The sequence below is a fragment of the Dendrobium catenatum genome, unplaced genomic scaffold (assembly GCF_001605985.2).
Source record: "Dendrobium catenatum unplaced genomic scaffold, ASM160598v2 fragScaff_scaffold_993, whole genome shotgun sequence".
In the NCBI taxonomy this organism is placed as follows: Eukaryota; Viridiplantae; Streptophyta; class Magnoliopsida; order Asparagales; family Orchidaceae; genus Dendrobium; species Dendrobium catenatum.
In genome coordinates, this window is record NW_021319455.1 from 1,917,610 (window position 1) to 1,943,538 (window position 25,929).

The window sequence follows — 25,929 nt, forward strand, 5'->3', positions numbered from 1 at the left end:
AGTTCAAGCTTGGTTCATTTTAGTTTATGGTTGTTCATGTTCGGTTTGTGTTTGGTTCATGTTCAATTTACTTCGTGCTTATCGAGCTTTAAATAAACGAGCCTCATCAAGCTATAAACGAGCTATACTTCTAAATGTTCATCAGCTTAACGAATGAGCTTTATCGAACCTACTAACAAATATATTCTTGAATATTTCTAGCGATTGTTTCGAATTACCAAATGCACATGTCACGAATATATATGGCGAATATTTTTAGCTACCAACCGTGCCTATTTGCGAGCATATCTAGTAAGGGTTTTCGAACTATCAAATAAGCATGTACACGAACACATCTAGTAAGTATTTTTGAACTATCAAATGAGCTCGTTCACAAACAAACGATGCATAATTTTCTTATAAGAAAACTTGTTCTATAACATCTCATCATTATTTTTTTAAATTATAATAAACATAATATATTTTTATTAGATTTATTAAATTTTCGTATCAAATAAGAATCAAGCTCCTAATGAGCTTCTTATCGAACTTCATATCGAGCATGTTCACGAGCTTCGGACGATGTTGTTTATGATTAAAAACAAGTCAAGCACATAATTTTTCAAGCTTGTTTATTAAATCATCAATTATTTAAGAAACTATTTAAATGATAACGAGCGAGCTTTTATTTCAAGCCCAAAAAAATCGTGGACAGCTGCCGGCCGATGACCGGCAGCGACGGACATCGACCAGAGCTGCTAAGAAACCGTCAATGAACGAGCAATGGAAAACGCTTCCATCCTTCTCTTTAGAAAACAATACGATCTTTTCTCATAGTTGACTATAATGGAAAACGCTCTCGCATGATAGAAGCGGGCCATTTCTTCTTCGCCACCCTCCGCTTTCCGCATCTCAAAAGAGGCGCAGGAGACGAAGATCTGAAAACCCTAGCTTTCCTCACCGGCCATGTCATCGAGGACTCTTCCTTACTCGAGCAAGGATGTTGATTACGACAACGCAAAGTTCCGATACCGATCGCCCTTCAAGGTTCTTGTTTCTCCTTATACTTGTAGATCCCGATTGTTTTGCTGATTGTTGCGTGATCGAGTGGAAATATGATTAGATTTGATGGGTATGGTTTTCAAAGCTTTGTTTTTATTTGGCGGTTGTATGGTCTTTTACCGCAAGCAGACGGGTTTAGGCGAATTTTAATTGTTTTTGCACGAATGTTGCTGGGTTATGAAGTCGTGTTTGGAAGGAAAATTCAGCTTTTGTGGATCTTGGCTGCATTTCGACTTTAAATGGTATCTTATGCTAGAGAGGGCCCGTGTCGTGCAAGAAGCATAGGATGATGTTTCCCGAGGATCAAGTTTTCACTCTGATTGGGATTCAGGTCGAAAAGTATTGAAAGAATTCTTGCTGTTAGATATCTGAACGTCATTTTGTGTCATTGGATAGACGTTTCTGGTAGTCTGGAAGCTGGGTTTGCGTTCGTCATATTTCTTGATCTAGATTGTGTTCCCTGTTCTCAATCCTTGTAATTTAGTCTTTTTTTGTGAATCTTAGCTGAAAATTCTTCTGTGAGTACTGAAGAGGTTGAGAATCTTAAAGGGGAATCTCATCATAGAGGGCAGTTATCTTCCATGATTTTTCATTTCATTTTGTTTATCAAGTTCCCTTTTATCATGGCCATGGTTTGGAAGGTAGTACGCCCTGGCAATACGAGATGTGATGAAGGAATAAGAAAACTTATTTTGTACTAAGAAAACTTATTTTGTACACACAAGAAGAAAAAATGCATATTCAAGTAATATAAACAAAATATATATTAGAAAAAATAACTGAAATAACTAAACTCTTATTTCATTATCATAAATTCAAATGAGCACACACCATTCAAAATAGAAACTAACTTCAAGCAAAAGAGTTTTGAAAGGCACAATTGCAAAAAGATAAATAGCAAATCGTCAAAAGGAAAAATATACAAATGACCTACTATAGATTATAAAAATACCAAATATATGTTATGACTGGTAGATATGCTCCTGCGATGATGTTCATCCTAATACTCCCACAAAACTTGCTATGAAAAAAATAAAATAAAATAATGAGTGAGTTTGATAGCTTAAACCTATCAAGCAACTCCTATCTATTAAAACATAAAGAACAAATGAATGAAGCATGTTGTATGACCAATTAAGCGGGTAGGAATGGCAAGTGACAATTAACGTATCAGTGCAACAATATCAATTAAGGTAATATTGGCTCTATATATGCTAATATCATCATGAACAATAAATAATATATACTGTAGGTATGCAATAATAAATAAGAATTTAACACAAGTACGGTAACCTAAAATAACTAGGAACTTCATACAAGTAACACTTCTAATAAAGAAGAGTACATTTATCCATTAATAAACAATAATTGGCACAAATTTCAAATTCAATTGTAGTTTGCATGCTTCCACCAAGCGAAGGTCCTACAAGAATCAAAATCAAACAATTATAAGCACACATTTTGAGACAATCATATTAATTGATCTAAGCTATACTCCCTAAGCTAAACTTAACTATCACAATGATGCGATCAACCTTATTGCTCCCTAATCACATTAAGTGGACTATAAATTGAGAGATCACTCACAAAAATTTCACTTAATAAAGTATTTAGGATACGTTGCGAAACTACGGGGCACACACACATACATACATGATTTATTTTAACCTAATCTTAATTTCAAAATAGAGACCCTATTCTCAAGCAAGCTATAACCCACAAAAATAGTATTTTAGGACAATAAATAAAATCATCCTTAACCTAATTTAGTTTTGCATTAGATAAGAGATAACCATTAAGGAGGAGAAAGGGAGGAGAAAAGAGGGAAGAGGAAGTGAACAGAACTCACTATAGAAGGAGAGGGCTACAACATTTCATAGTGCTTTTAACCTTTGTTTTTAAGGGCCTGTTTGAGACGGTTGCAATATTTTATAAAATTAGTTGTGAAGTTGCAGTGGGAAAGTAAATTAACTACTCTTGTTGCAAAAAGCACCTTTCCGCTATACAAAGTTTTGAAAAATAGTAAGAAAACTATAGCAAAAAATTGTTCGATGGTTGAAAAGCAATCAACTAGAAAGTTGTCCCAAATAGACATTTAATGTAACCTTGGCCAAATTTCCTTGGCAAGGACTACTAATGTCTGACAAATATGGATTATGTGCTTTGCATAAGATTTTATTTGAATTATTATTTAATTTCTTTTATTAGTTCATTTTTAGTCCTTATTTTAATTATCATGATCAATATGGTCATTTGTTGGTTTATTAGTGTTTTCCTATAGGATCTTCTATTGTAAATAAAAGGCCAATAATCATGTAATAGCCATACTATGATTATTGGAATGAAAATGGTACTTAGCTTTATTCTCACCCCTTTGGTGTTGTCCACCTAATTCATTCTCCTTACATCTTCTACCCTCTTTTTTGTTCATTCTCTTTCTTTGACCAATTTAAGGTTTTCGACAAATTTTTTATTACCCCTCTCAAAATCAATTGTATATCAAAACCCAACATTATCTCGATAATCATCTTTGATAATTTAGCAAGATGACGGTAAGTGCTCGATAAAGATTTGTTCAAGGCATCCATGAAATTTTTGATGATACGTGCTTGCAGTTTGTTGTTCTTAAGGTGTTGACTATCATAATGGTGGCACCCTCTTCTAAGGCCCTTTAATGATTTCCACTGCTCCATTTACTATAATTGGCATCAGAGCCCAACTTTATTGTGATAATCATCATCAACAGTCTAATAAGTTTATCGTCGTTGTGATGAATATTAGTTTTAAGGTATAATACCTTGTTTATCGTGATTCATTAAGGTGTTCGCATAACATGATGAAATTCAAATTATAGTATTGCTAGTTTGTCACCACGAGCCAACTAAATTTGAAATCATCCTTATAGGTGGTCCTTAATGGGAGGTTATTCCTACTATAACCTTGTAATGCTTTAGAACTTAAGTTCATCAATTCTCCTTTATAGCTACTCTCCTCAAAGGCTCAAACTATTAGTGATGTGTCTGCAAATTGAGTGCATATGACATAATTGGCCGAGCCATCGGCTCTCAGCAAAAGTTTAATGATTTGTCCTCACTGTAATGCTTTATATTCCATGTTTAAAGCCCCTTTCGTGGGAATCTGTGATATGGAGGTACTCTCTTATATATATAGTAAAAGATTCATTATAAAAGCTTTTCATCTCCACAAAAAAAAAAAAAAAAAGGGGGGGGGAAAAAAAAAAAAAAAAGTGTGGGGAATAAATGATTTTTTTGTTTAAACAATGATCTTTGGTTTAAATGTGATAAAAAATGTTCAATCTTCACATAGAAAATTTTTGTGTGCAAGGGACTTTCATCATTTGCTTCTATATCCTTAAAATTTTCATATTGCTAGGTCTCTTGGTGGAGACTTGAAGAGTTTCCCATGTCCATAAGTAAGAGAAGAGTCCTCTTACACTTGAAACTACGAAGTTGTGTAAATATTTTCTCCACTAGCTTGCTAATGAACGACTGATTTAAGTAGTGTAATTCTAAGCATATGAGATACTTAGACGTTGATGAAGGCAAGTTAGGGCCGAACAGAGTAAAAATCTTGTCGTTCTTATTATTTACTTGATTTCACACTCTACATTAGTTGCTCAAGTACTATTTATTTTATTTCACACATTATCTTGAGATGACATTGTGTAAATTCCAATTTTTTAAGGCCCAATTTATTTCTGCTCTCTTGGGTTGTGTGTTGGTCATCAATTGATATTATCATTATGTTTTAAATAATCTCTTTGTTGCTTTTTTCTGTAAATTTCCTTCTAGGTTGCGACACAAGCTTTCAGTACTAATAGCATCAGACATGACTGTGGAAGATGTGGTGTGGGGAAGTTTTTAATGCTATTGATGATTGGCGGTTTAACTTATTTAATGGTTATTCACAAAAGCCCTGGTCAGTTGGCTTCCCGTGAACTTATTCAGGATACCACCGTAGGGGATGTACATCATGTAAAGGAAAGAATTGGTAAAATTGGAAGATTTTTGCGGAAGCCCCCAAGACTTCCACCACAGCTTTCACCTGATGACATTAGAAACTCAAGTTTGAATCTCAATCATAATAAGCAATATGATAAGTCTGAATCAAAGTTCAGGCAAAATAAGGTTAAAGAAGCATTTGTACATGCGTGGTCTGGCTATAGACAATATGCCTTTGGCTATGACGAGCTGATGCCCTTGAGTCAAAAAGGTGTTGATGGCCTTGGGGGCCTTGGTGCTACTATTATTGATTCCCTTGACACAGCTATGATAATGGGACTTGATGAAATTGTTTCAGAAGCAGGTACTTGGATAGAAAAGCACCTTATGGAAAGAATTAACACGAAGGGGCATGTAAATTTGTTTGAGACTACAATACGTATCTTAGGTGGTCTTCTTAGTGCTTATCATTTGGGTGGAGGTGAGCATGGTACTTTAAGTGATAGTGGGATCTCTGTCAAACTGAAAGGAGTGAAGTCTGAGGTTTTCTTAGACGCAGCAAAGAATTTGGCTGACCATCTATTGCTAGCTTTTACTTCAAGTCCAACATCAATTCCTTTTAGTGACGTTGTATTGAATGAAAGATCTGCTCATGCTGCTCCTGATGGCTTAAGCAGTACTTCAGAAGTTTCAACGGTGCAACTCGAATTTAACTATCTCAGTAAACTTTCTGGTGATCCTAGGTATGGTTTGGTGGCAATGAAAGTGTTGGAGCACTTCAAAACACTTCCTAAAGTTGAAGGGCTTGTACCCATCTACATTAGGTAAATAGTCATTTTCTATCGTGAATTTTGTATAGCATAGTGTTTTTTTCTCTACAAATATTATCGGATTTTGAGTTATTTTCTGAATTCTACATTTACAAATATTCTGAGTTATTTTCTACTTCAAAATATTATGAGTTTTAGTTTCCTGCCGGAGTGTTCAAAGTGATAACGTTTTATATTGATCAGCCTAACGTTGTCCTTCATAACTACTCTCAAGGCTTGTATTTTTGTTTCAGTACATGGAAGGACGCTCCTCACTTAATCCTTTTACTTTGAATCGTGATCCAAAGAGCAGTTTTTTGGTACAGATAGTTATGGTGGATAATTTCCATCACTTGATTCTTCTTTATGAATGCTACGTTAAATTTTTTAGATAGTTCTTGGAAATTTGTTCCAGCACCTGTGGAATGAAACATGATAGCTGATATTAATAGAAATCACTCAATTACTTATATTATTCACCTTAGCATTGTTGTCTTTTAGCTTTCCATCCACCACTATCCTTGCATTATTCTATTCTTAAGTTTTATAACATCAATTGCTTATAAGCTTGCTAATCTCTTTGGATTTTTCCCTTACCATTTAGTTTCTCTCAAACATGAATATTTACTTAATAGTCATTGTGCTCATTGATTATCTGGTTTTGCCATTAATGTTCTAAAATTTCATGTAGCAAATGTTATGTTAATTGATTAACTACTCAACTGTTGCTCACTTTTCATGGAAATTGGGATATATTTTGACGTGCCAGTTGTGAGTGATATCCTTGCCAACTTTAGTATGCTTCTTACAACAATTAATTTAGTTATAGCATATCACTTAAGGTTAATGTTTAACAAATACTTGGCCATTTCTCACTACCATTGGATTAAATCATGACACTTCTTTTGGGGAATGCCCTTGCATTAATAATCGTCAAATTTGGGTTCATTTGTTATATTTTGATATAAATTTGATGAGTGTATGCCAACTTGCGATCAACTCTCTACAACAACAACAAGCTTTTATCCCACTATGTGGGGACGTGAATTCTTTTTCTTTTTTGTGTCATGTTAAGGGTCAAATTCTCATCTAAGTCTAATAAAGAAAGGTAATTTCTAATATTTTTTAACCTAGACTTTTTAGATCTACCTCTACCTTTCTTAACATAAGTCAAATCTAATACATCTACTTTCCTAACCGGGTCATCGGAAGGCCGCCATTTTATGTGACCAAACCATCTAAGGCGACTCTCTCTAATCTTATCTTCCACTAGAGCTGCTAGCTACTCCAACCTTTTCACGTATATGCTCATTTCGTATCCTGTCTTTACGAGTAAAGCCACTCATCCAACTGAGCATCCTCATTTCTGCAACACTTAACTTAATATTATGCTTCTCTTTTAATGGTCAACATTCTGCACCATAAAGCATTGCAGGTCTCACTACCATCTTATAGAATTTTCCCTTAAGTTTGAGAGTCACTTTTCTATCACATAACAAGCCCGATGCATTCCGCCACTTCAACCATCCAACTTGAATTCTACTAATAAATTATCCATCTATTTCACCATCAATCTGAACAATAGACTCAAGATATCTAAATGCCTTTAGTTCAAATCAGGTTAAGTTCTATTTAAATTTGATTCGAACTATTTTGAATGAAGTTGTGAGTTGGACCAGATTGACACCAGGAATTTAAATTGCTTAGGAATCTGATCTTGTCTCAATTTGATTTCTATATCTGATTTGATAGGGTGGAGAGGGCATTTGCACAATTTTCTTTATATTGATGGAGCTTGATAAGTTAGGACTATGGCTACATCATAAAAGGAAGGCTACTTGAGGAGTGTGGTAACCATTTATAGATGGAGGAGAAGCAAATAATGATTATAGGGGTGGTTATGTGAGGAGAAGTTGGGTAGTATGACGAAGGAGAATTGAAGACTTATGGTCATATTGTGGTGACATATTATTTTATTTATAATTGGGAGATCATCTAAAGCTTTGGGGAGTGATAGTGTGGAAGACTATTGTGCATGGATGAGTAGGATAGGGCATCCACTTGGCGCCTATGATGAATAAGAGAGGTTTAGCAGGAAAATATTGAGATAAAGGGCAGCTTTGTGGTGAAGGAGATGAGGAAATGGGCAAATGACATTTGTGGTTGGTTGACTATTGTTATTGATTGAATGGGGAAGGGTAGAGAAGTGGAATGTAGAGAGAAATAGAGAGGGATTTATATGGATTAGGGTTTAGGTTATTGGAGATTCCCATTGCATAACATCTAGTAGCCGAGATTAGGACCATATATATACTTATTGTTGTGTGAGGTTTTAATTGAGTCTGCTCAACTCCAAATTTGTGTTTATTAACCGGAATGTCATAATTGGATAATCATCTGGTTGGGCTTTCTAACAGGGTCTTAGAGTGATGGACCAGATGAGCTGGTCCAGCAAGGGGGCCCAATTTAGCTGGCAAGTGGAAGAGCCCTGTGGGCCCCACTAGTGTGGGCGGCAGTCAAGGAGAGAGGGTGATGCATTTAATATGTATCTACATGTGTTTTATGATTTGAATGTTTTTAAATTTTTATTTTGGTCTTATTTAATTTGGAATTTTATGTTTTATTTTTGCTTACCCTATGATGGAAGGCAACTTATGAACATGTTTAGGTTTGGTGCTCTTTAAACATTTCACTCCTTTGGTTTGCTAGCTTTTTTTGGTTATTTGGGCATTTAATGGTGGGCTGAATTTCTCTTATTGAACTTGGCCCATTTTCCCTTTCTTTGGCTGCTTGGTGTCTTGGTTTTCTCGGCTAAAGAGGGGTTGCTTTGGTTTCCTGCTTGGGGGGCTGGCTGCTTGGTTCGTGGGCTGGTCGTGCCTCTTTGTTGGTGATTTCCCATAAATGTTGGCTGCTCCTATTGGAGGCTTGGGCGGCTCCTTTTGGAGGGCTGTTTGGCTTCATTTTCCCTATTTAAGGAGGCTGATTTTTGCTGTTCGGAGGTCTTGTTGAATCTGAAATTGCTTCTAAACCTGAGAGTTTTCTCTACCTAGCTTGAGAACTATTTCTTTCCCACCTATTTCTTCTTCTACTATTCTATCTACTTCTTCTCTCCATAAGTACCTTCCATTGTATCTTTCTTCTCTACATAAAAGTTTGAATGGTGTTGTTAGTTAGTTTATTAGTATTTGCCAGAGGAGTGCTTATGATTTTTGGATCAAGATTGCTGTGGTGGACCCCTGGTTTGAATGTTGTTTAGAGTACCTAATATTTCCTAATTATATCGATACATGCGAGTTGACCTTTAAGGTTGATCGGAGGATTTTATAATTTTTTTTTCTTTCTAAAGTTCACTTTTATGCTTCTTGCTTTGGTTTGTTTCTTTGTCAGTGGTTTATTAACTTTTTTGGGTTGAGTTCTGTTCCATTTGTCACTTGTGTTCTCCTTTTTGTTTTTTAGATCTTAGTTCTCATCAGAGGGGGGACTCCAACAGGATTAATTCTACCTTTATAACTTCCCATAGAAAATTAAATTTGGGAGGGAATTAGGAAGGTTTATTTAGAGAAATATGGCTGATTTGAATTCAATTTTGGAGAGAGAATTAGAAAGGTTTATGTAGGGAAAGAGGGTTGATTTGAATTTAGATTTGGGAGAGAATTATGAAGGTTTATTAAGGGAAAGATGGTTGATTTGAATTCATATTTGGGAGAGAATTAGGAATGTGTATTTAGGATTAATTAGGTTGTTTTATTTTCATTATGGGATATGTGTTTTTGTTGTAGTTCTCTTTAGAGTTGTTCCTAGTAGCATCTAGGGTTTGTGGAGAGTCGATCTACCTCTCGAATAGTAGATCAACTTGTATCTTGGTTTGTTTTGTCAATATTAAAAGACATTAGTTGATGATCTCATTCTTTCTTGATGATTTATACTACATTTTCTCTTCCTTATTATTGCTTTTGGCTGTGCGGAGATTGGATTCCTATCAAATTGGTATCAGAGCATCTTTTTGGGTCATATGATTGCTAAGAAGGTTGATGTGTTGGAGAAGATGCTTGATGGGGAAGTCAAAAATCTAAAATATGAATTCGAAGAGCGAATTTTAGCAATTGAGGGTAGATTTTCGAATGTGGAAGAGATGATGAAAATGATGCTAGTGCTTCAAGACAATACAACATCATCAGAGCCAAGGACATCGTTGAACGTACAAGGAATTGGGGGAAACCCTAATTTAAGGATGACGAGGGAGGATTGAGAGGTGGAAATTTTGAAGGAAGAAGATGAGATGCCACCTTTGGAGTCACTTCTAAGGAGGGGAATGGGTGAAGGGCATGGCCGGCGAATAAATTGGGATGATGAAGATCGGAGAGCTGATTTGGGGGAGAGAGAGAAACATGGAGGGATCACAACACTTGCTACACTGGAGGAGGAAAAAGCTATTGGGACGTTGGTGATCCTAAGGTGAGAAAGTTGAAGATGTCGATTTTTGTGGGAGAAGATGCTCGCATATGAATTTATAGGGTGTAGTGATATTTTGCTGTAAATGAGTTGACAAAAGATGAAAAACTCATCACGACCGCTCTATGTTAGAAAGGTAAGGCTCTGTCCTGATACTAGTGGAGAGACTTGCGAGATCTGATTCGATCATGGTGTGAGTTCAAAGAATGTATTCTAGAACGTTTCTGAACCAGTCGGGAAGAAAACTTCTATGAATAGTTCTTCGCTCTGGTGCAGGAGGGGGCGATGATAGATTACCGAGAGAAGTTTAAGCACTTCTCGAGGCAATTAGGAAGGTTGTCAGAGACTGTGTAGAGGGAACTTTATGAAGGGGCTTAAGATTGATATTCGAGCAGCTATTCAAGTATTGAGACCACGTGGCTTCGAAGATGCTATGGAGTTAGTCTAGCTAGTGGAGGATAAGAACTCCTTGCAGGGGAGTAGCCTAGCAGCAGTTCAAGAGTCTCTTATCCAACAACCACTACATTTCAATCGCCAAAGGTGCAAATGGTGCCTATTCAGAAGAAAGCCCCAAGCGATAGAGGTCAGGGAGTACGACTAGGGGGGAACTTTAAGAGGTTGACTAAGTCATAAATTCAAGAAAAGAAGGTAAGAGTTTATGCTTTAGGTGTGATGAGAAGTTTTCTCTAGGAAACTGTTATAAGAACCGTTTGTTATAGGTCCTGATAGTCTACGATGAGGAAGATGTTGCAGATGAATAAGTATATGAGGAAGATGATCACCTGCACTCAGATGTTACAGAGGTGTCCCTTACATCAATGGTCGAGTTCACACTAAACCACACCACGAAGGTTAAGGGGAAGATCGAGCATCAGGAGGTGGTATTACTGGTGGATAGGGGTGTAATAACTCAAATTTTTAAATGAAAATTTGAATTTTAGTACCGTGCCTTGCCAAAGAAGGAAGCTATATGAAGGAGAGAGAATATTGTTTTGAGTTTTTTTTTTGTCCGTCAATTTTGTTCAAAGATTTCTTCTATTCATTCTAAATAACCCAAATCTTATTTTAGTTTTCAATAATTTTGAGTTTGACATATTTCTTTTCTCATAAATTGATAAAAATATATATTTTCATGATTTTTCGAGTTTTTACTATATAACTTTCGTATATAATAGATATGAATAATGTGAAAATTTTGATAACAACGTCATTAAATTTCACTGGGTAGAATTAAAGTTATGAATTTCTAAAGTTATAGATATTATATAGATTTTCTTGTATTGAACAAAATTGATTATTTCATACTGCCTTTTAATTGTGGCATTTGCATAAACAAAAAAGGATGGTTATTAATACTATAAAATGGGTTGGTTGTTAAAACATAATACCCTACGCAAGAGGGTGGGCCGACGGGCTTACCTTTAAAGATGGTTTGTGATATTATCCCGGTTATAGCATGTAATAGATGACCGAATCACGCCGACGGATAGAGGGTGACAACTCTTAATGATTGTTCAAAGTCACATGTAATAATAATGATAAAAATGAAAGATATTGATATAAAGAAATAACAAATGAAAGGATGAAAACACCACATTAAAGCTGTAGTAATATGTGTACATAGATAACATATAAATGATACAAGTATTCATTTCATATAATTCATATGATGGATGTAAGATGATAAAACTAGTAATATTGACTCCTGTGTGCCTTTGATTCTTTTTACTAGCGCTTGAATGATTATAATATCATTGTTTTATTGATTTATTGATTCTTATGCCTATTATAGATTCCTAGATTCATTGTGATGATTTTCCTACTTTTATTATTGATCATTTTGAGCTTTACAAATGATAATTGATCATTGATGAGATTGATCTTATTGACTGAACTGAGTATGCATATTGATTTTTCTAGTCTTGTGTTGAAAGCTTTAGTGAATTTGATTTACTGCTAGACTTTTTGGCTCATTATGTGGATTTTAATGATTTTAGGTTGGGAAAGGGGCCAGGATCAGGTGGAGTGAGATTGATCAAGATCCTCAAGTTTTCTTTTGATTTTGTTTTTATTTTTTCCTTATTTTTTGTACTCAGGAGTTTGTGATAGAATAGTAATTGCATTAATCTCCTAACTATTGTATATTGATTTTGGGGAATGAATACAGTGCAATATTTTGAGGTATGCAATTGATAGTTTCTTTCACTGGATATAAATTTATTATTTTGATTTTTTATTGAAGCTTTGGTTAATTAATTAAGAAAATAAAGTAGATAATTCTTACAAATTTGATTCTGGGGCGTTACAAGTGGAGCTATCTATAACTTCATTTTCAACAGGATGGTGGATTAGTTGGGACTGAAATTAGTGGATATGGGGGGCTTTAGGGTTATGTTGGGAATATAAAAAGTAGAGAGGAGTAGAGGAATTTGCAAAAGGGTGATCCTAACCCTTCCAGAGATTCAGGTATTGGAAGACTTTTTGCCATTGGATTTGGATAGCACTGATGTGATACTGGAAATGAAGTGTCTGCAGAAGTTGGGGAAGACTAAGATTGATTAGAAGGCTCTAACGATGGGGTTCAAGATTGAGGGGAGGAGAGTGGTTATTAGAGGGGATCGTAGCCTGTCAAAAACTATGGTTTCACTCAAATACATGGTGAGTGCTCCAGAAGGACTTATGCAACCTCTAGTTTTGCCCGAGAATGTGTGGGAAGAGATAACCATGGATTTCATTGAACGTCTGTCAAAATCGGAGGGGTTTTCAGTGATTTTGGTAATAGTGGATAGAATGAGCAAGTAAGCTCACTTCAGTTCCTTGCGACACCCATATATGGTGGTTTCAGTGGCAACAACATTTATTCAGAGGTGGTCCGCCTACATGAAATTTTGGATTCCATAGTGACAGATATAGACAAGATGTTCTTGAGTCACTTTTGGAAAGAGATTCAGGATGTAGGGGGCCATTTTTAAGAGAAGTATAACATATCATCCACAGACTGATGGGTAGACCGAGGTAGTGAACATTACTGTGAAAACTTATATGAGATGCTTTGTATCAGAAACACCCAAAACCTGGGTGAAGTGGCTAGGGTTTATGGAGTCGATATACCTCTCAAATAGTATGTCAACTTGTATCATGGGTTTTTGTGCCGATATTAGACATTAGCCTATAATCTCATTCTTTCTTGCTGATTTTGGATGTGTTTTCTCTTTGTAATTGTTGTTTTTGACTGTGGAGATTGGATTCCTATCATAGAGTTGATTTTATTGTACCTATGTTTCAAATTGCTAAGTCGGTTTGGTTTAACAGTTGCATTATTTTAAGTGTTGGATGTCGACATGCTTATGAATTTATAATAGAGGTTAGAGATGGAATTGTAACAACTAGGCGCTGATGTATTCACACTTGCTTCGTTTTCTTGGCATGCTTATGTTTTATTTCCCATAAAGCTATTTGTTATGGCTAACTTTCTGTAGAATTTGGCTGATCTATTGCTGCACAAATTATTATGATTTTTCCTGTAGACCCTCTTTGAACAATCTTATTTTCTATAATGTTTGAAAACTTGACTGGTAAGGTTATTATGCCTCATGTTGGTATGAAACCTTTATTTTTGTGATTTGTTTTTTGCTTAGTTTCTAGGCTATTGTATTCTTCTTTTTTGATTTAAGCCAAAAAGTTCATACCATTTCCCCTTTTATGTCCACAGTCCTTACTCTGGCCAGTTCAGTGGTGAGAACATTAGACTGGGTTCTCGTGGTGATAGTTACTATGAATACTTGATTAAAGTTTGGATTCAGCAAAAGAATAGCCGTAACAATCACCTGAAGTATTTATATGACATGTATATGGAAGCTATGAAAGGTGTCAAGCACCTTCTTGTTCGTAATTCTACACCTAAAGGATTGGTTTTTATTGGAGAGCTGCCTTATGGATCCAAGGGTTCCTTCAGTCCAAAAATGGATCACCTGGTAAGTTACAATTTTTGATGTAGCAAATTTGTTTAACATGAAGGTTAATCGTCATTCCTGTGTAGCAATTTTGCTATTAATATCAAGTACATATCTGAATCTGCATGCCATTTTGCTATCACTTCCGCAATAATATTTTTTGCACCTTTCGTGGCTATTCTTTAACTAGCAGCTTGTAGATTTTCCATTTTCACTGTCAGGGTTCCTGAATGTCATTTTTGTGCCATGTTGATGAACCTATCCATCTTGCAGGCGTGCTTTCTTCCAGGTACCCTTGCTCTAGGTGCAACCAAGGGTCTTACAAAGAGAAAAGCAGTAGAACTCAGTCTGCTGACCGCTGAAGATTTGGAAAATTTATCTCTTGCTGAGGATCTGGCTAAGACCTGCTTTGAAATGTATTCTGTAACTTCAACAGGTCTAGCTCCAGAGATTGTTTATTTCAATATCGAGGTGAGCTAGTTGAAGATGAGTTGGAGGATTATTTCAATAACATCTTAATTGATTATAATCTTGGCTATTGTTTCATATTTCTCTTCTGCGATGCTGACGATCTTTTTTATTATTATTATTATTTTGAATTAGGGTAATTTGGAGCATGGCCTTGATGGTGGGAACAAAAGCTCAGAATACGTAAATGACATAGTAATTAGGCACAATGATCGGCACAATCTTCTGCGCCCTGAAACATTGGAATCTTTATTTGTACTCCATCGCATTACTGAAGATCCTAAGTAGGTTTACCTTCTATAGGGCCTCTGTGCTCTCTTAAATACTTTTACTATTTTGTAGGATAAAATGGTTGTTCTTGGTTATGTGAAAATCATGTTGCCATGCTTGCAGATACAGGGAATGGGGTTGGCAGATCTTCCTAGCTTTTGAAAAACATACCAAGGTGGATTCTGGTGGTTACAGTTCTCTAAATGATGTCACAAGAGTTCCCACCCCCAAAAGAGACAAGATGGAGACTTTTTTCATGGGAGAAACGTTGAAGTACTTATATTTGTTATTTGGAGACGATGATATTCTTCCTTTGGATAAGTTTGTTTTCAATTCAGAAGCACACCCTTTGCCAGTTATCTGATCCGCCTAATTGTTCTTTAACACATGCATCTCTCAAATTTTTATCATTTTTGAGGGAAAAGTGAACAGAATCCTTCTGCCTTGCAAGCTTGGAGGAAATCAAACTGGGTCACGGAAATTAATGGGCTGTTTGCTTTGTGGATTATAGAAAGAAAACGGTGTCTTTCCTCTTTTTTCTTTTTTTCAATAGGGCCTTAGGATGCATATCTTCATAATGTCTTTTGGTCCATTAGCTGTCTTATTGTATTGATCATTTTCAACTGATCTTTAGCCAGACAGGTGGAGTAGAATTTTCATTTTCCTTTAATTTAGAACTTGAGTTATATCAAGCAGAGAAGCTATCAAGTTTAGCGATTTGATGAGAGAGATTGTTGTATGATTTTGAAAAATAATTGCGGTTGTAACTGATGAAACCTTCCAGTAAATTATTTAATGTGAATGCAAAAGTCATCTATCTATTTTTTATGTTATTCTTTGACAATTTTGTATACACATAACAAGATCCGCGCTTCTCAACATTTGTTATGTTAAACTTTTTCATGTCATGTAGATTATTAATGATCCTCAACTAGATACAAATGGTCTCCATCTCTCACTGTGGTGATGTCATCTATTTCTGCATTCTCCTGATTCACTACTTTTGTAGGATTACAGCCCTCAAACTTCTGACCTGCAGTTTTCCAGTTTACAGGTATAGTTAGTATTCTGAAATGAAAATTTTCAAAACTAATCTGGCATTTATAAGTAAAGATTATGTACACATTTGAATGTCAACTAACGTATGTGCTTTGTTTCTTTCCAAGAAAATGTAGCAGTTTGTGCATCATGCAGTTTTTCTTTGCATGTGTGCTGATAATTGAGCGATTTTAAATGAATTCTTTTGTTATATGTTAATTTGTTATATTTTCAGGTTTAAATGAATGCTTTTGCTGAATGATACCACACTTACTGCCTATTCTGAGAAGCTCATCCACAGATTCAGGTAGAATTATCAACTTCCCCAAATTTTCTCTTGATCCACATGTCACTTCAGAAAGCGCATGAATGGTAATTCTTCTATTTACTAATCTCATGCTACCATTACGTAGTGGCTGTGTTCCTGTTTCGGAGTGAGTTGGCCCCATTGTTTCATATTGCAAGCATTTGAAGCTGGAATCCAATTCTATGTTTCTTTGGATCTGATTGTCTCTGTTACTGTTTGTTCTTTTTGATTGTTTGCTTTCAGTTTTCCTTCTAGTCTCTAGCAATGATAAAAAACCTTGGGGATTCCCTTTCACCTGTTTTTCAAACAAAGATTTTGTCCAGCCAAAGTGTTCTGTTTCATCCAGATTTGTTCTTTGCTTTAGTAGAGGCTTCCTCTTGTCATAATTTTCCAGCTGAATCAAATTGAAATTAGTTATGTTGCGGAGGACCTTGTCTGTTTGATCTACTTGACTATCCTCAGTTGCCATGTTTCCTTTAACTACGGGTCTTCTATGATCCACATTGTTTTCCTGGTATTCTGTGGTGGAAAACTGCTCTCTGAAAGCAGAGGTATCTGACCATTCTCTGAGAAATGATAATGATCCTAAGCCTTCTATTTGCATTCTTGATAAATTGCCATGATTCCCTAGCTTCTGTAAATTGGTCACAGAATGATCAGATGCTATTTTTGTAATCAATAAGAAACTCTTTTCAAAGCATTTTATGCTATAGTTTGGCAAATTATTCTCCAACCACCTGGGTGAGGGGTATTGCCTTTGATCTGTAAAGTAGTCGCCAAGGTTGAAAAAAAAAAGTAAGTTTTCCAAATCAAATCTACTTAATACCTGGAGAAGGTTGTTCATGATGAGAGTTCCGTCTTTTATACTTCCTCGGACAATATTGATAAATGCAGTTCTACGCAGTCTTAGAATTTGTGTGAGCTCAGTGGTACTTATGGTGAATGGTTGAGGGGTATCACATAGAACACCAACTTCTCCAAACATGTCCCCAGCATATGCCCTTCCCTGGACCTGTACAAATATGAATAATGTAAAAACAGCCACGTAGTTCATGATTTTGATCTTCTTTTGTTTCTTTTTGTCAACTAGAAACAAGGAGATTAGGAGCGAAATAAAAGAGAATTCACTTTCAGCATTTTTGCTCAGGACATGTCACTATGTTAGTTTTGGTTTTATTCGTTTTTCCGTGTGTGCTTTTGGGGGAGTGGGTATTTGGATGTGCGCATGTCAATTGATTTTTGATAGTGTGGATATCTTTCATATAAAGAAGGGAGAAGAAACAAAAAATTTAGAGGGTGAGGGTGTAGTGATGCTGTGTATCCTAATGAGAGATATAACTTGTAATGTTCCAAATTGAACACTTACTCTACATAACAAATGCATAAGGACAAACTTCAAACTTTTCAAAAATGTTGTTGATCATTTGGTGTATGTAAGTAGATTATGATAGGAAGTGGATGCAATTTCAGCGAAACCAGAGAACGGCATAATAAATTTAGCAAGAAGAACACACAAGAACTCTTTTATTGAAAGAACTAAGAAGAAAAAACACAAGATACAGTTGGATCTTTAATTGGAGAGGAAGATACGGCTCTCCCAAATTCCTAGCCGTCAGCTTGAGCCCACTCAACCTAATCAAATATAATTCTAGCAAAATCAAGCATAATCTGAAATCACTCCATAGTTAGCCTTAAATAGGCTCCCCTAATTCCCTCCCAAATCACCCCCATTTCCTTACAATTCCCTCTCAGAGTTGAATTCAAATTAGATCTCTTTCCCTAATTAATTCCCTCCCAATTATAATTAATACTATCTTAAATAATCCCCATTTGATTCCTCTTTACATAATGAATATTAACTCCCTTCATCTTTCCCTAAATAATTCTCTCTTATTTGAATTCAAAAAATATTTTTTTATCTAATTAATTTCCTAAATAATTTCCCCGCTCTCTTCTTATTTGTGAGAGAGAGTCGCCTTAGATGGTTTGGTCACATAAAACGGTGGCCTTCCGATGACCCGGTTAGGAGAGCAGAGGTATTTGATTTGACTTATGTTAAGAAAGGTAGGGGTAGACCTAAAAAGACTTGGTTAGAAAATATTAGGAATGACTTTCTTTATTAGATTTAAACGAGAATTTGACTTTTAATAGGACATAATGTAGAAAAAGGATTCATGTAACCGACCCCACATAGTGGGATAAAGGCTTGTTGTTGTTGTTGTTGTTGTCTCTTCTTGCCCGCTGCCCACCCTAGTGCAACCCACCGGCTCAACCGCAAGTCCATCAATACTCCTCTCCTAAAGACCCAACTTATCCGCTAGGTGGAAAGACTAAAACTGCTGCTTCATCCTCTCGTACAACTCCCTCTTTAATTTTCTCGTCATCACAAATGGTGAGAACTTGAAGAGTTTGGTCCTTACATTTATACCCTGATGTATACCTCTCAACGCATTTGAAACACAACTCCTTTTCACTCTTCTCTTGTAACTCCATCTCTGTCAGCTTCGTAAATTTTCCCCCAGGTCTCTCGCCATCCGCCACCACCTTCTCCGGTGAATATCTCTCCGGTAACAAAGTCTTTCGTCGCCTTCATCGTAGTGGTGCTCCTCATCCTCGCATGGTTCTTTCTTCTCCGCTAAAGCCCAAGAGTGAACGAGAGAGAGAGAGAGAGGGTACTCAAGGTGAACTTCTTTATTATTAATTGTGGGATTTTGTTATGAGCAATTAAGTAGATCTTTTTATTTTGGAAATGCTATGAATTGTTTGGTTATCTCAAAGCAAATCTTCGCCTAAGCAAGTCAATTACCTCGAACGAATTAATCCTTCATTTTATTGTTAATAAAATTTGTTTTGACAACCCTTTGAATAATTTTCATTTTAATTTCCAATCGCAATTCCTACATTGATTCACATCAGTGAGGGTGTAGTGATGCTGTGTAGCCTAATGAGAGATATAACATGTAATGTTCCAAATTGAACACGTACTCTACATAACAAATGCATTAGTACAAACTTCAAACTTTTCAAAAATGTTGTTGATCATTTGGTGTATGTAAATAGATTATGATAGGAAGTGGATGCAATTTCAGCAAAACCAGAGAACGGCATAATAAATTTAGCAAGAAGAACACACAAGAACTCTTTTATTGAAAGAACTAAGAAGAAAAACACAAGATACAGTTGGATCTTTAATTGGAGAGGAAGATATGGCTCTCCCAAATTCCTAGCCGTCAGCTTGAGCTCACTCAACCTAATCAAATATAATTCTAGAAAAATCAAGCATAATCTGAAATCACTCCATAGTTAGCCTTAAATAGGCTCCCCTAATTCCCTCCCAAATCACCCCCATTTCCTTACAATTTCCTCTCAGATTTGAATTCAAATTAGATCTCTTTCCCTAATTAATTCCCTCCCAATTATAATTAATACTATCTTAAATAATCCCCTTTTGATTCCTCTTTACATAATGAATATTAACTCCCTTCAGCTTTCCCTAAACAATTCTCTCTCATATTTGAATTCAAAATATATTTTTTTATCTAATTAATTTCCTCCCAATAATAATTAATTTCCTAAATAATTTCCCCTCTCTCTTCTTGCCTGCCGCCCACCCTAGGGTTGCCTGCCGCCCACCCTAGTGCAACCCACCGGCTCAACCGCCAGTCCATCAATACTCCTCTCCTAAAGACCCAACTTATCCGCAAGGTGGAAAGACAAAAACTGCTGCTTCATCCTCTCGTACAACTCCCTCTTTAATTTTCTCGTCATCACAAATAGTAAGAACTTGAAGAGTTCGGTTCTTACATTTATGCCCTGATGCATACCTCTCAACTCATTTGAAACACAACTCCTTTTCATGAGCTTCGTAAATTTTCCCCCAGGTCTCCCTCCTATGGTCTTCTCTTTCAGGGTCTCCCTAAGAATACCCAGTGTCGGCTGCTTGGATGCCCAAAAGATGGTGGTCATTTTGTATTAACCTCCTAAGTTGCTACCTGTAGCCCCTCTCTCCAGGTGCCTTTGATCCTCCACTAATTAGGCTAGCTCCATAACCTCTCCCAAATTATGAGTCCTTTTACTCTAACTACTTCATCAATCACAGTTTTGAGCCCTTTTATAAAGTTCCTCTCCATGACAGCCTCCAGAAGCCGGTCCAATCAGCTAGCCAGGTGTTCAAACTACTCACAATACTCTACCAATATCCCCTTTTGTGTCAGAGCAAAGAATTTCTCATAGAAGTCTTCTCTCCTTCTTGTTCGAAAACATTCCAACAAAAACTCTTTAAACTCCCTCCTGGTCCGTATGGGCCGCCTCGTATCCCTCCACTGGTACCATATGTCAACGCTTTTACCTCCAAGCACAATCCGGCTACCGCCGGTCTCTCCTCCACCATCAACCTATTGACGGTAAAGTACTTTTCACCCTATAGATTCACATATGTGCATCATCTCCCTAAAAAATAGGCATCTTCAGCTTCCTTCCCCTCGGATGTCATCCATTACCACCATAATTTCCCATTCCCCAAGGGGGTGGTTCCCCTCAAATGTCCCAATCATCCCTTCTACACTCGTACCCAAACCCTTCGTCAAAATCCCTCATTTCAAGTTCAGCACTTCTTCGATCATAATCAGCCGCTTTCCTTTCAAATTCATCCCCTCTTCTTTCAAATTCAACACCCCTCTGATCATAATCAACCCATCCCTTTTCAAATTTATCACCCCTTCGCTCATGCCCAACCCCTTCACGCCTCTCCCATACCTTCTACCCGACTACTCCCTAAGATTAGGGTTTTCCCCATTTTCTTGGCTGCCGACTGCTCCCCTTTCTTTCGATGACATCATTTTGGTTTGGACCTCAAGCATCTTCCTTATCATCTCCTCCTTGATAGCAAACTTACCATCGATCTTCTCACGGATGGCTAAAATTTGAGTTTCTAACTTTGAAACTTTTTTCTAGAATTCCTATTTCAGTTGTCCGATCTCCCATTCTAACACTTGTACCTTTCTGCCTGCCATATGTATCCGAATTTTGGCTTCAACAACAAAAAAACAACTTGGATGCAAATCTAGCCTCCAAACAGCAAAAATCACCAAGAACGGAGAAAAAATGCAGTAGAATTCAGCGAGGGCGACTTTTATTTCAACCTAGAAAATTGCTCTGATACTAATTTGATAGGAAGCAGATGCCATTTCAGCGAAATTAGAGAACGACACTAGAAATTTAGGAAGAAGAATAGACAAGAGGGTTTGTTCTAGAGTATTCATTGATGAAAATAAGAAAAATATGTCATTTGTTTGGTCTGCAACCATGGACAGTTAGATGATTTGATTTTATCTGAGATGCTTTGTAAAGAAAACATTAGGGCTAAAGGCTTGAACAAAAGTCAACTATGATGGAAAATAGTATAATACATTCTATTGGGCTGGAATGGAATTCCTAATCAGATGTGTCCTTTCACACGATGTGCATGGCTTTGTAATGGAAGTGTTGTTGATGAATAACTTTATTAGAAGTCATTTGAAAAACTCAGATAAATTAAACCCAAATGAAGTTATTGGAAAAATGACTGGTGAATAAGCTTAAGTGACCAAAGTTGTTGGAATAAGGATAGTTTGTGGCAGGGGCGGAACCCCCTTTGATCCTAGGGGCAATTGCCCCCCACCCCCAAAAAATTTTTTTTTTTTTCATTATACGATTGTTTTGGTATTTTGTCCATCTCAATATATTTTTTAGTCTTTATTACAAGGTTGAATCCCGCAAGGGGGTGCTCCCTGACATATCTATCAACAGTTACTTATAAGTTTGCCCCCTCTAAAAATTATGGCTGGTTCCGCCCCTAGTTTGTGGTAATGATATTTAACCACCCAATTTATGTTGTTCCATTATCCATGTGCTTGTGAATTGTTTGCTCGATGCTTATGTTTATGGAAGGAACACTTACTTGCTCGATTCCATTTGAATGTAACTTGTACTCCTGCGACAAATTTAAAGTAAATAAGTCAACCTGTTCAAATGATGCTGGGGAATAGTGTGCCAATATATAACTGTAAGGAATTGGAGCTGCAACTAACCACTGCTCCTGATACGAGTATATAAAGTTCTGTTGGTGCTTCCCTCTGGTGAACTACATCTTCTTTTGGGGGAAAATAATCAGCTTGCATTTCTGCGACCTGTATTTGGCATGAAGACTGTCAGATTATACAAGGCAATCTCAGAATTTGTTTAATAGGGCAGTGGGCAAACAATGGCCAATGAGCTTTGACCGATTTTAGACTCTCACCACTTGATAAATGAAATTTTGGGACACTCCATTGAAAAGATACACATTTCGAACTACTGGAAAAAATAGGTAGTTAGCAACACTCGACTGAATTCCTTTTGGGAGGCCATTCAAGGTTTCTTGTTGTTTGAATCCTTCTGTCTTGAATTGCAGGAATATGTGAGATAGCATCTGATCCTTTATTTGTTGTGGTAACTGATTTCTTGCTGCAAATTCACTTGCTGCCTGGATTTTATCCCTCTATTTTATAGAAAAGAAAATGTTAGTAACTATATAAAGATGGCATAAAAACTTGTAATATAAGACTTTTGAAACTTCCTTTTAGCCGACTTCTTGGACCCTAATTGTGTCTATATTAAACACCCGAGTAGAAAATAATAATAATGAAATAAAAAATAAAAAAATTATTAAAAAAAAAAACACCCAGAGTAGAACCCATATATAAGTAGCTTGACATCCTAGAAATTTTCCTATTGAGATATACCTTATCTATGAAGCTACTTAAGTTCAAGAGGTCTTCTATACCAATTATAAAGATATGGATGCACAAGGTAGAATATGAACGCTTCATTAACTTTTCGAAGGGACTAGTTGCTTGGTGACTAAGAATTGAAGAGTGAAATGCTAGTTATGGTTAAATCTCAGCATGCAGTATTAACTTAATAAACATTAGAAGCAATACGTAATATAAGGGCAAAGGCAAGCAAGCAAGATGACTCTGTACACTTTCTGTGTAGTCATTATGATAGGAAATACTTGAGTTCGTAAGTTACCCTAAGGGTAATACTTGAGTTTGCAAGCAAACCTATCACCAATTGGTGAAAAACAGCGAGAATAACGCAAAATCTGAGTGAAATCAGCCACAAAACGATAGATTACGGTAGGAAAATCAAAGGGAGGCGGGACTAGCCCGCCTCTTGTATACTTGAACCGGCCCTGGACGGGCCGGTTGGGCCGATTCAGGAGGAACCGGCCTATCGCATTACATCTGCTTATATCAACTCTTATATTTTGTTCTAGCTTTTATTGTATTTCTAACACTTGTCATCATCAGCATTATCCCCGCTATCTAGGGCTGGGTTTTTCTTCCGATACTTCTATAGTTCTATTTTTCCTTGATATTGCAAAAACTATTGTTATTTGTTTTTAGTTCTTCAACCATATGATTAAGGCTTCGTTTGGGACGGCTTTCTTACTGCTTCCTAAAGCTGCTTTCTAGTAAAAAATTTTAATTTTTGTACTAAAAAGCTGCTTTAAGAAGCAGTAAGAAAGCCATCCCTAACAAAGCCTAAATATTCTAATTGTGAGGATGGAGAAGCCAGGCCAACTAAGAAGCAGAAAGGAACATACAAATTTTCTCGTGCGGCTTGTCCCATGAACAACAAGGTTTGTCATGTTTCCAATGAGATATGCTGTCAGGCCCAAATTAAATAACATGTAGAAAATATCGAACAGCATTTCTCTTGGATTCTCAGCATGCAAGTCACCATATCCAGTTGTTGTCAACGTTGTAATGGACCAATACATTGCTGTTACGTATCTAATCCACAGGCTTTGTGCTCTAAAGTTCGGCATTACTGCACCAATCCATGTTCTTCTTGCATCAGGATATCTGTCAGCAATGAAGTAGTTGAAACATCCAGCACAATGTACTGCAAAAAGTGTTACCTGTCGTTCAATCACATAACGTGATCAACAATTGGGACTAGTTCATAGATAATCTGGGAGTGAGGAATAAACAAAAAGAACTCGGCACTTACTAATACTAGTTTTGTGCAGCGGGTCCAGAAATAGTTGAACCGGATATCTTTCTCAAGTCTGATGAGAGTTATTACTTCAGCTACATATATGCTTTATTGGATTTTGATGTGAATTACAGAGCTACAGAGGAAGACACAGACCTTGCAAACAGGGAGCTGACTCGACGAAGGCGCCAAAGCCGAAGCATATTGAGTAACTTAAAGCCCAGGTCGCCGCCGTGTTTCTGGAAGAGGAGACTAATGTATTGGAAAGGTACTGTTGAACATACATCTAAGATGAACCATGAGGTTAGATACCTACAAGTTGATAAATTCAGGTTATAAAACAACCAAATCTCTTTGTAATGAATGAAAGATTCAGGTATTCACCTAACTGCAATTGTCTTGCGATCATCTACCAGAAGATAGGATTTTCGGTCAAGAAAAGCGACGAAGAAGGTCACGACTATGTCGATAGCAAAGAAGCCATTCACCATGTTATCGACATGAAAGAGTGTCTTTGACAAGTATCTCAAAAAGGCCAATTCGAATGGACAAATCCAGGCTGAATAAATTACTAGGAGGATCAGAAAAATTTCCCATGCTCTGTGTAGGGGAAGCAAAGAAGATCATTAACAAGTTTGCCCTTCTTAGTTCATTATCCAAGAAAAAGAAAAAGAAAAAGTAAGCGTACTATTACTTCACCTGTATCGTCGATCATAAGGAGAGATTATATGCTTTCTGAGCTTGGTTGACTGGTTAATGGTTGCTCCCAAGGATGGCAATAGATCAGTGGAGAAGCTCCATCCATTTTCTGATTGGAAGTTCTCCTCAGTGAAGCTTCTCAAGTAGGACTTAGCACAAGAGAATCTCATATTCTTCCTCTTTGCTGGTTTGGCTTACAAAGTTTTGGGTATGAGGTGGTGGGAATGGCTTGTGCATTTATACATGTTGGAAACATGGTCAAGTTTTACTTCAACTACCTCTGTGCCACGTAATGGGCCCTAATGAAACGAAGGAAGATATAGAAGATAAAAAAAGAAAATGAAAGAAGTTTGAATCTGACCCTACCAGATATAACAAGTGCATGTGTGAATGGAAATGATGAAAACGGCAAATTTGCATCTCCTAATGGAAGTTTGAAGGTTACTTTTGCATAGGTAAGATTTTGTGAACTATAGCAGAATTATACTTAGCAAAAATTGAGATCAATCTGCTCATTTAAAGAGAACTGAAAGCCTTCGGCTTTCAACTCTTTTTCCTGGAACTAATATTCTTTGTGGGAGCTTCTACTCTAATGGCAGGGTTTGTGTGGCCACAGTTGTTCACAAGGCCGCTGTCTGATTCTGAATGAATGGTTCTGCTGAAGGAGATTTCTCGGTACGTTCATTGAATTTTTTTTTTCTCTTAATTTGTTATGTTTAAACGTAGGCTTAGTCCAGTTCGCTTGACCAAGAATTTTACTGATAATGTCCAAATACCAAATACGTTCTTTATGTAATCCGTATAAAAAGAAAAGGGATTTTTTGGAAGAAGATTGAAGAAAGAGATTGTTCTTCTTCAAAAAAGAATTCTTCTAAGAATCCCGAACCTAACCTTCGCATAAAAGTGCG

The 25,929-nt window shown here is 36.6% G+C and overlaps 2 protein-coding genes across 6 annotated transcripts; one reads left to right on the top strand and one right to left on the bottom strand.

Annotated features, from left to right (window-relative positions):
• The first annotated feature begins 668 nt into the window (after positions 1 to 668).
• On the top strand, positions 669 to 15,788 carry LOC110116511 (mannosyl-oligosaccharide 1,2-alpha-mannosidase MNS3). The gene is made up of 6 exons (XM_020850103.2): positions 669 to 1,026; positions 4,854 to 5,827; positions 13,977 to 14,238; positions 14,491 to 14,688; positions 14,821 to 14,969; positions 15,079 to 15,788. The coding sequence occupies exons 1-6, from the start codon at positions 946 to 948 to the stop codon at positions 15,317 to 15,319; spliced, it is 1,905 nt and encodes a 634-aa protein (XP_020705762.1). The 5' UTR covers positions 669 to 945; the 3' UTR covers positions 15,320 to 15,788.
• A 37-nt stretch (positions 15,789 to 15,825) lies between these two features.
• On the bottom strand, positions 15,826 to 25,539 carry LOC110116510 (potassium channel KAT3-like). 5 transcript variants are annotated; one of them, XM_028697775.1, is made up of 12 exons: positions 25,388 to 25,539; positions 25,022 to 25,320; positions 24,707 to 24,922; positions 24,479 to 24,634; positions 24,338 to 24,395; positions 23,928 to 24,245; positions 22,578 to 22,817; positions 22,369 to 22,467; positions 22,239 to 22,271; positions 17,127 to 17,312; positions 16,268 to 16,934; positions 15,826 to 15,988 (listed from the first exon to the last, which is right to left on the bottom strand). In XM_028697775.1, the coding sequence occupies exons 2-12, from the start codon at positions 25,189 to 25,191 to the stop codon at positions 15,873 to 15,875; spliced, it is 2,259 nt and encodes a 752-aa protein (XP_028553608.1). In that variant the 5' UTR covers positions 25,192 to 25,320; positions 25,388 to 25,539; the 3' UTR covers positions 15,826 to 15,872. The 5 variants fall into 5 exon arrangements, with proteins under 5 accessions (XP_028553608.1, XP_028553609.1, XP_020705758.1 ...); XM_028697776.1 differs by having other exon boundaries at positions 25,022 to 25,301; positions 25,388 to 25,493; XM_020850099.2 differs by having other exon boundaries at positions 25,022 to 25,485.
• Between the last annotated feature and the right edge of the window lie 390 nt (positions 25,540 to 25,929).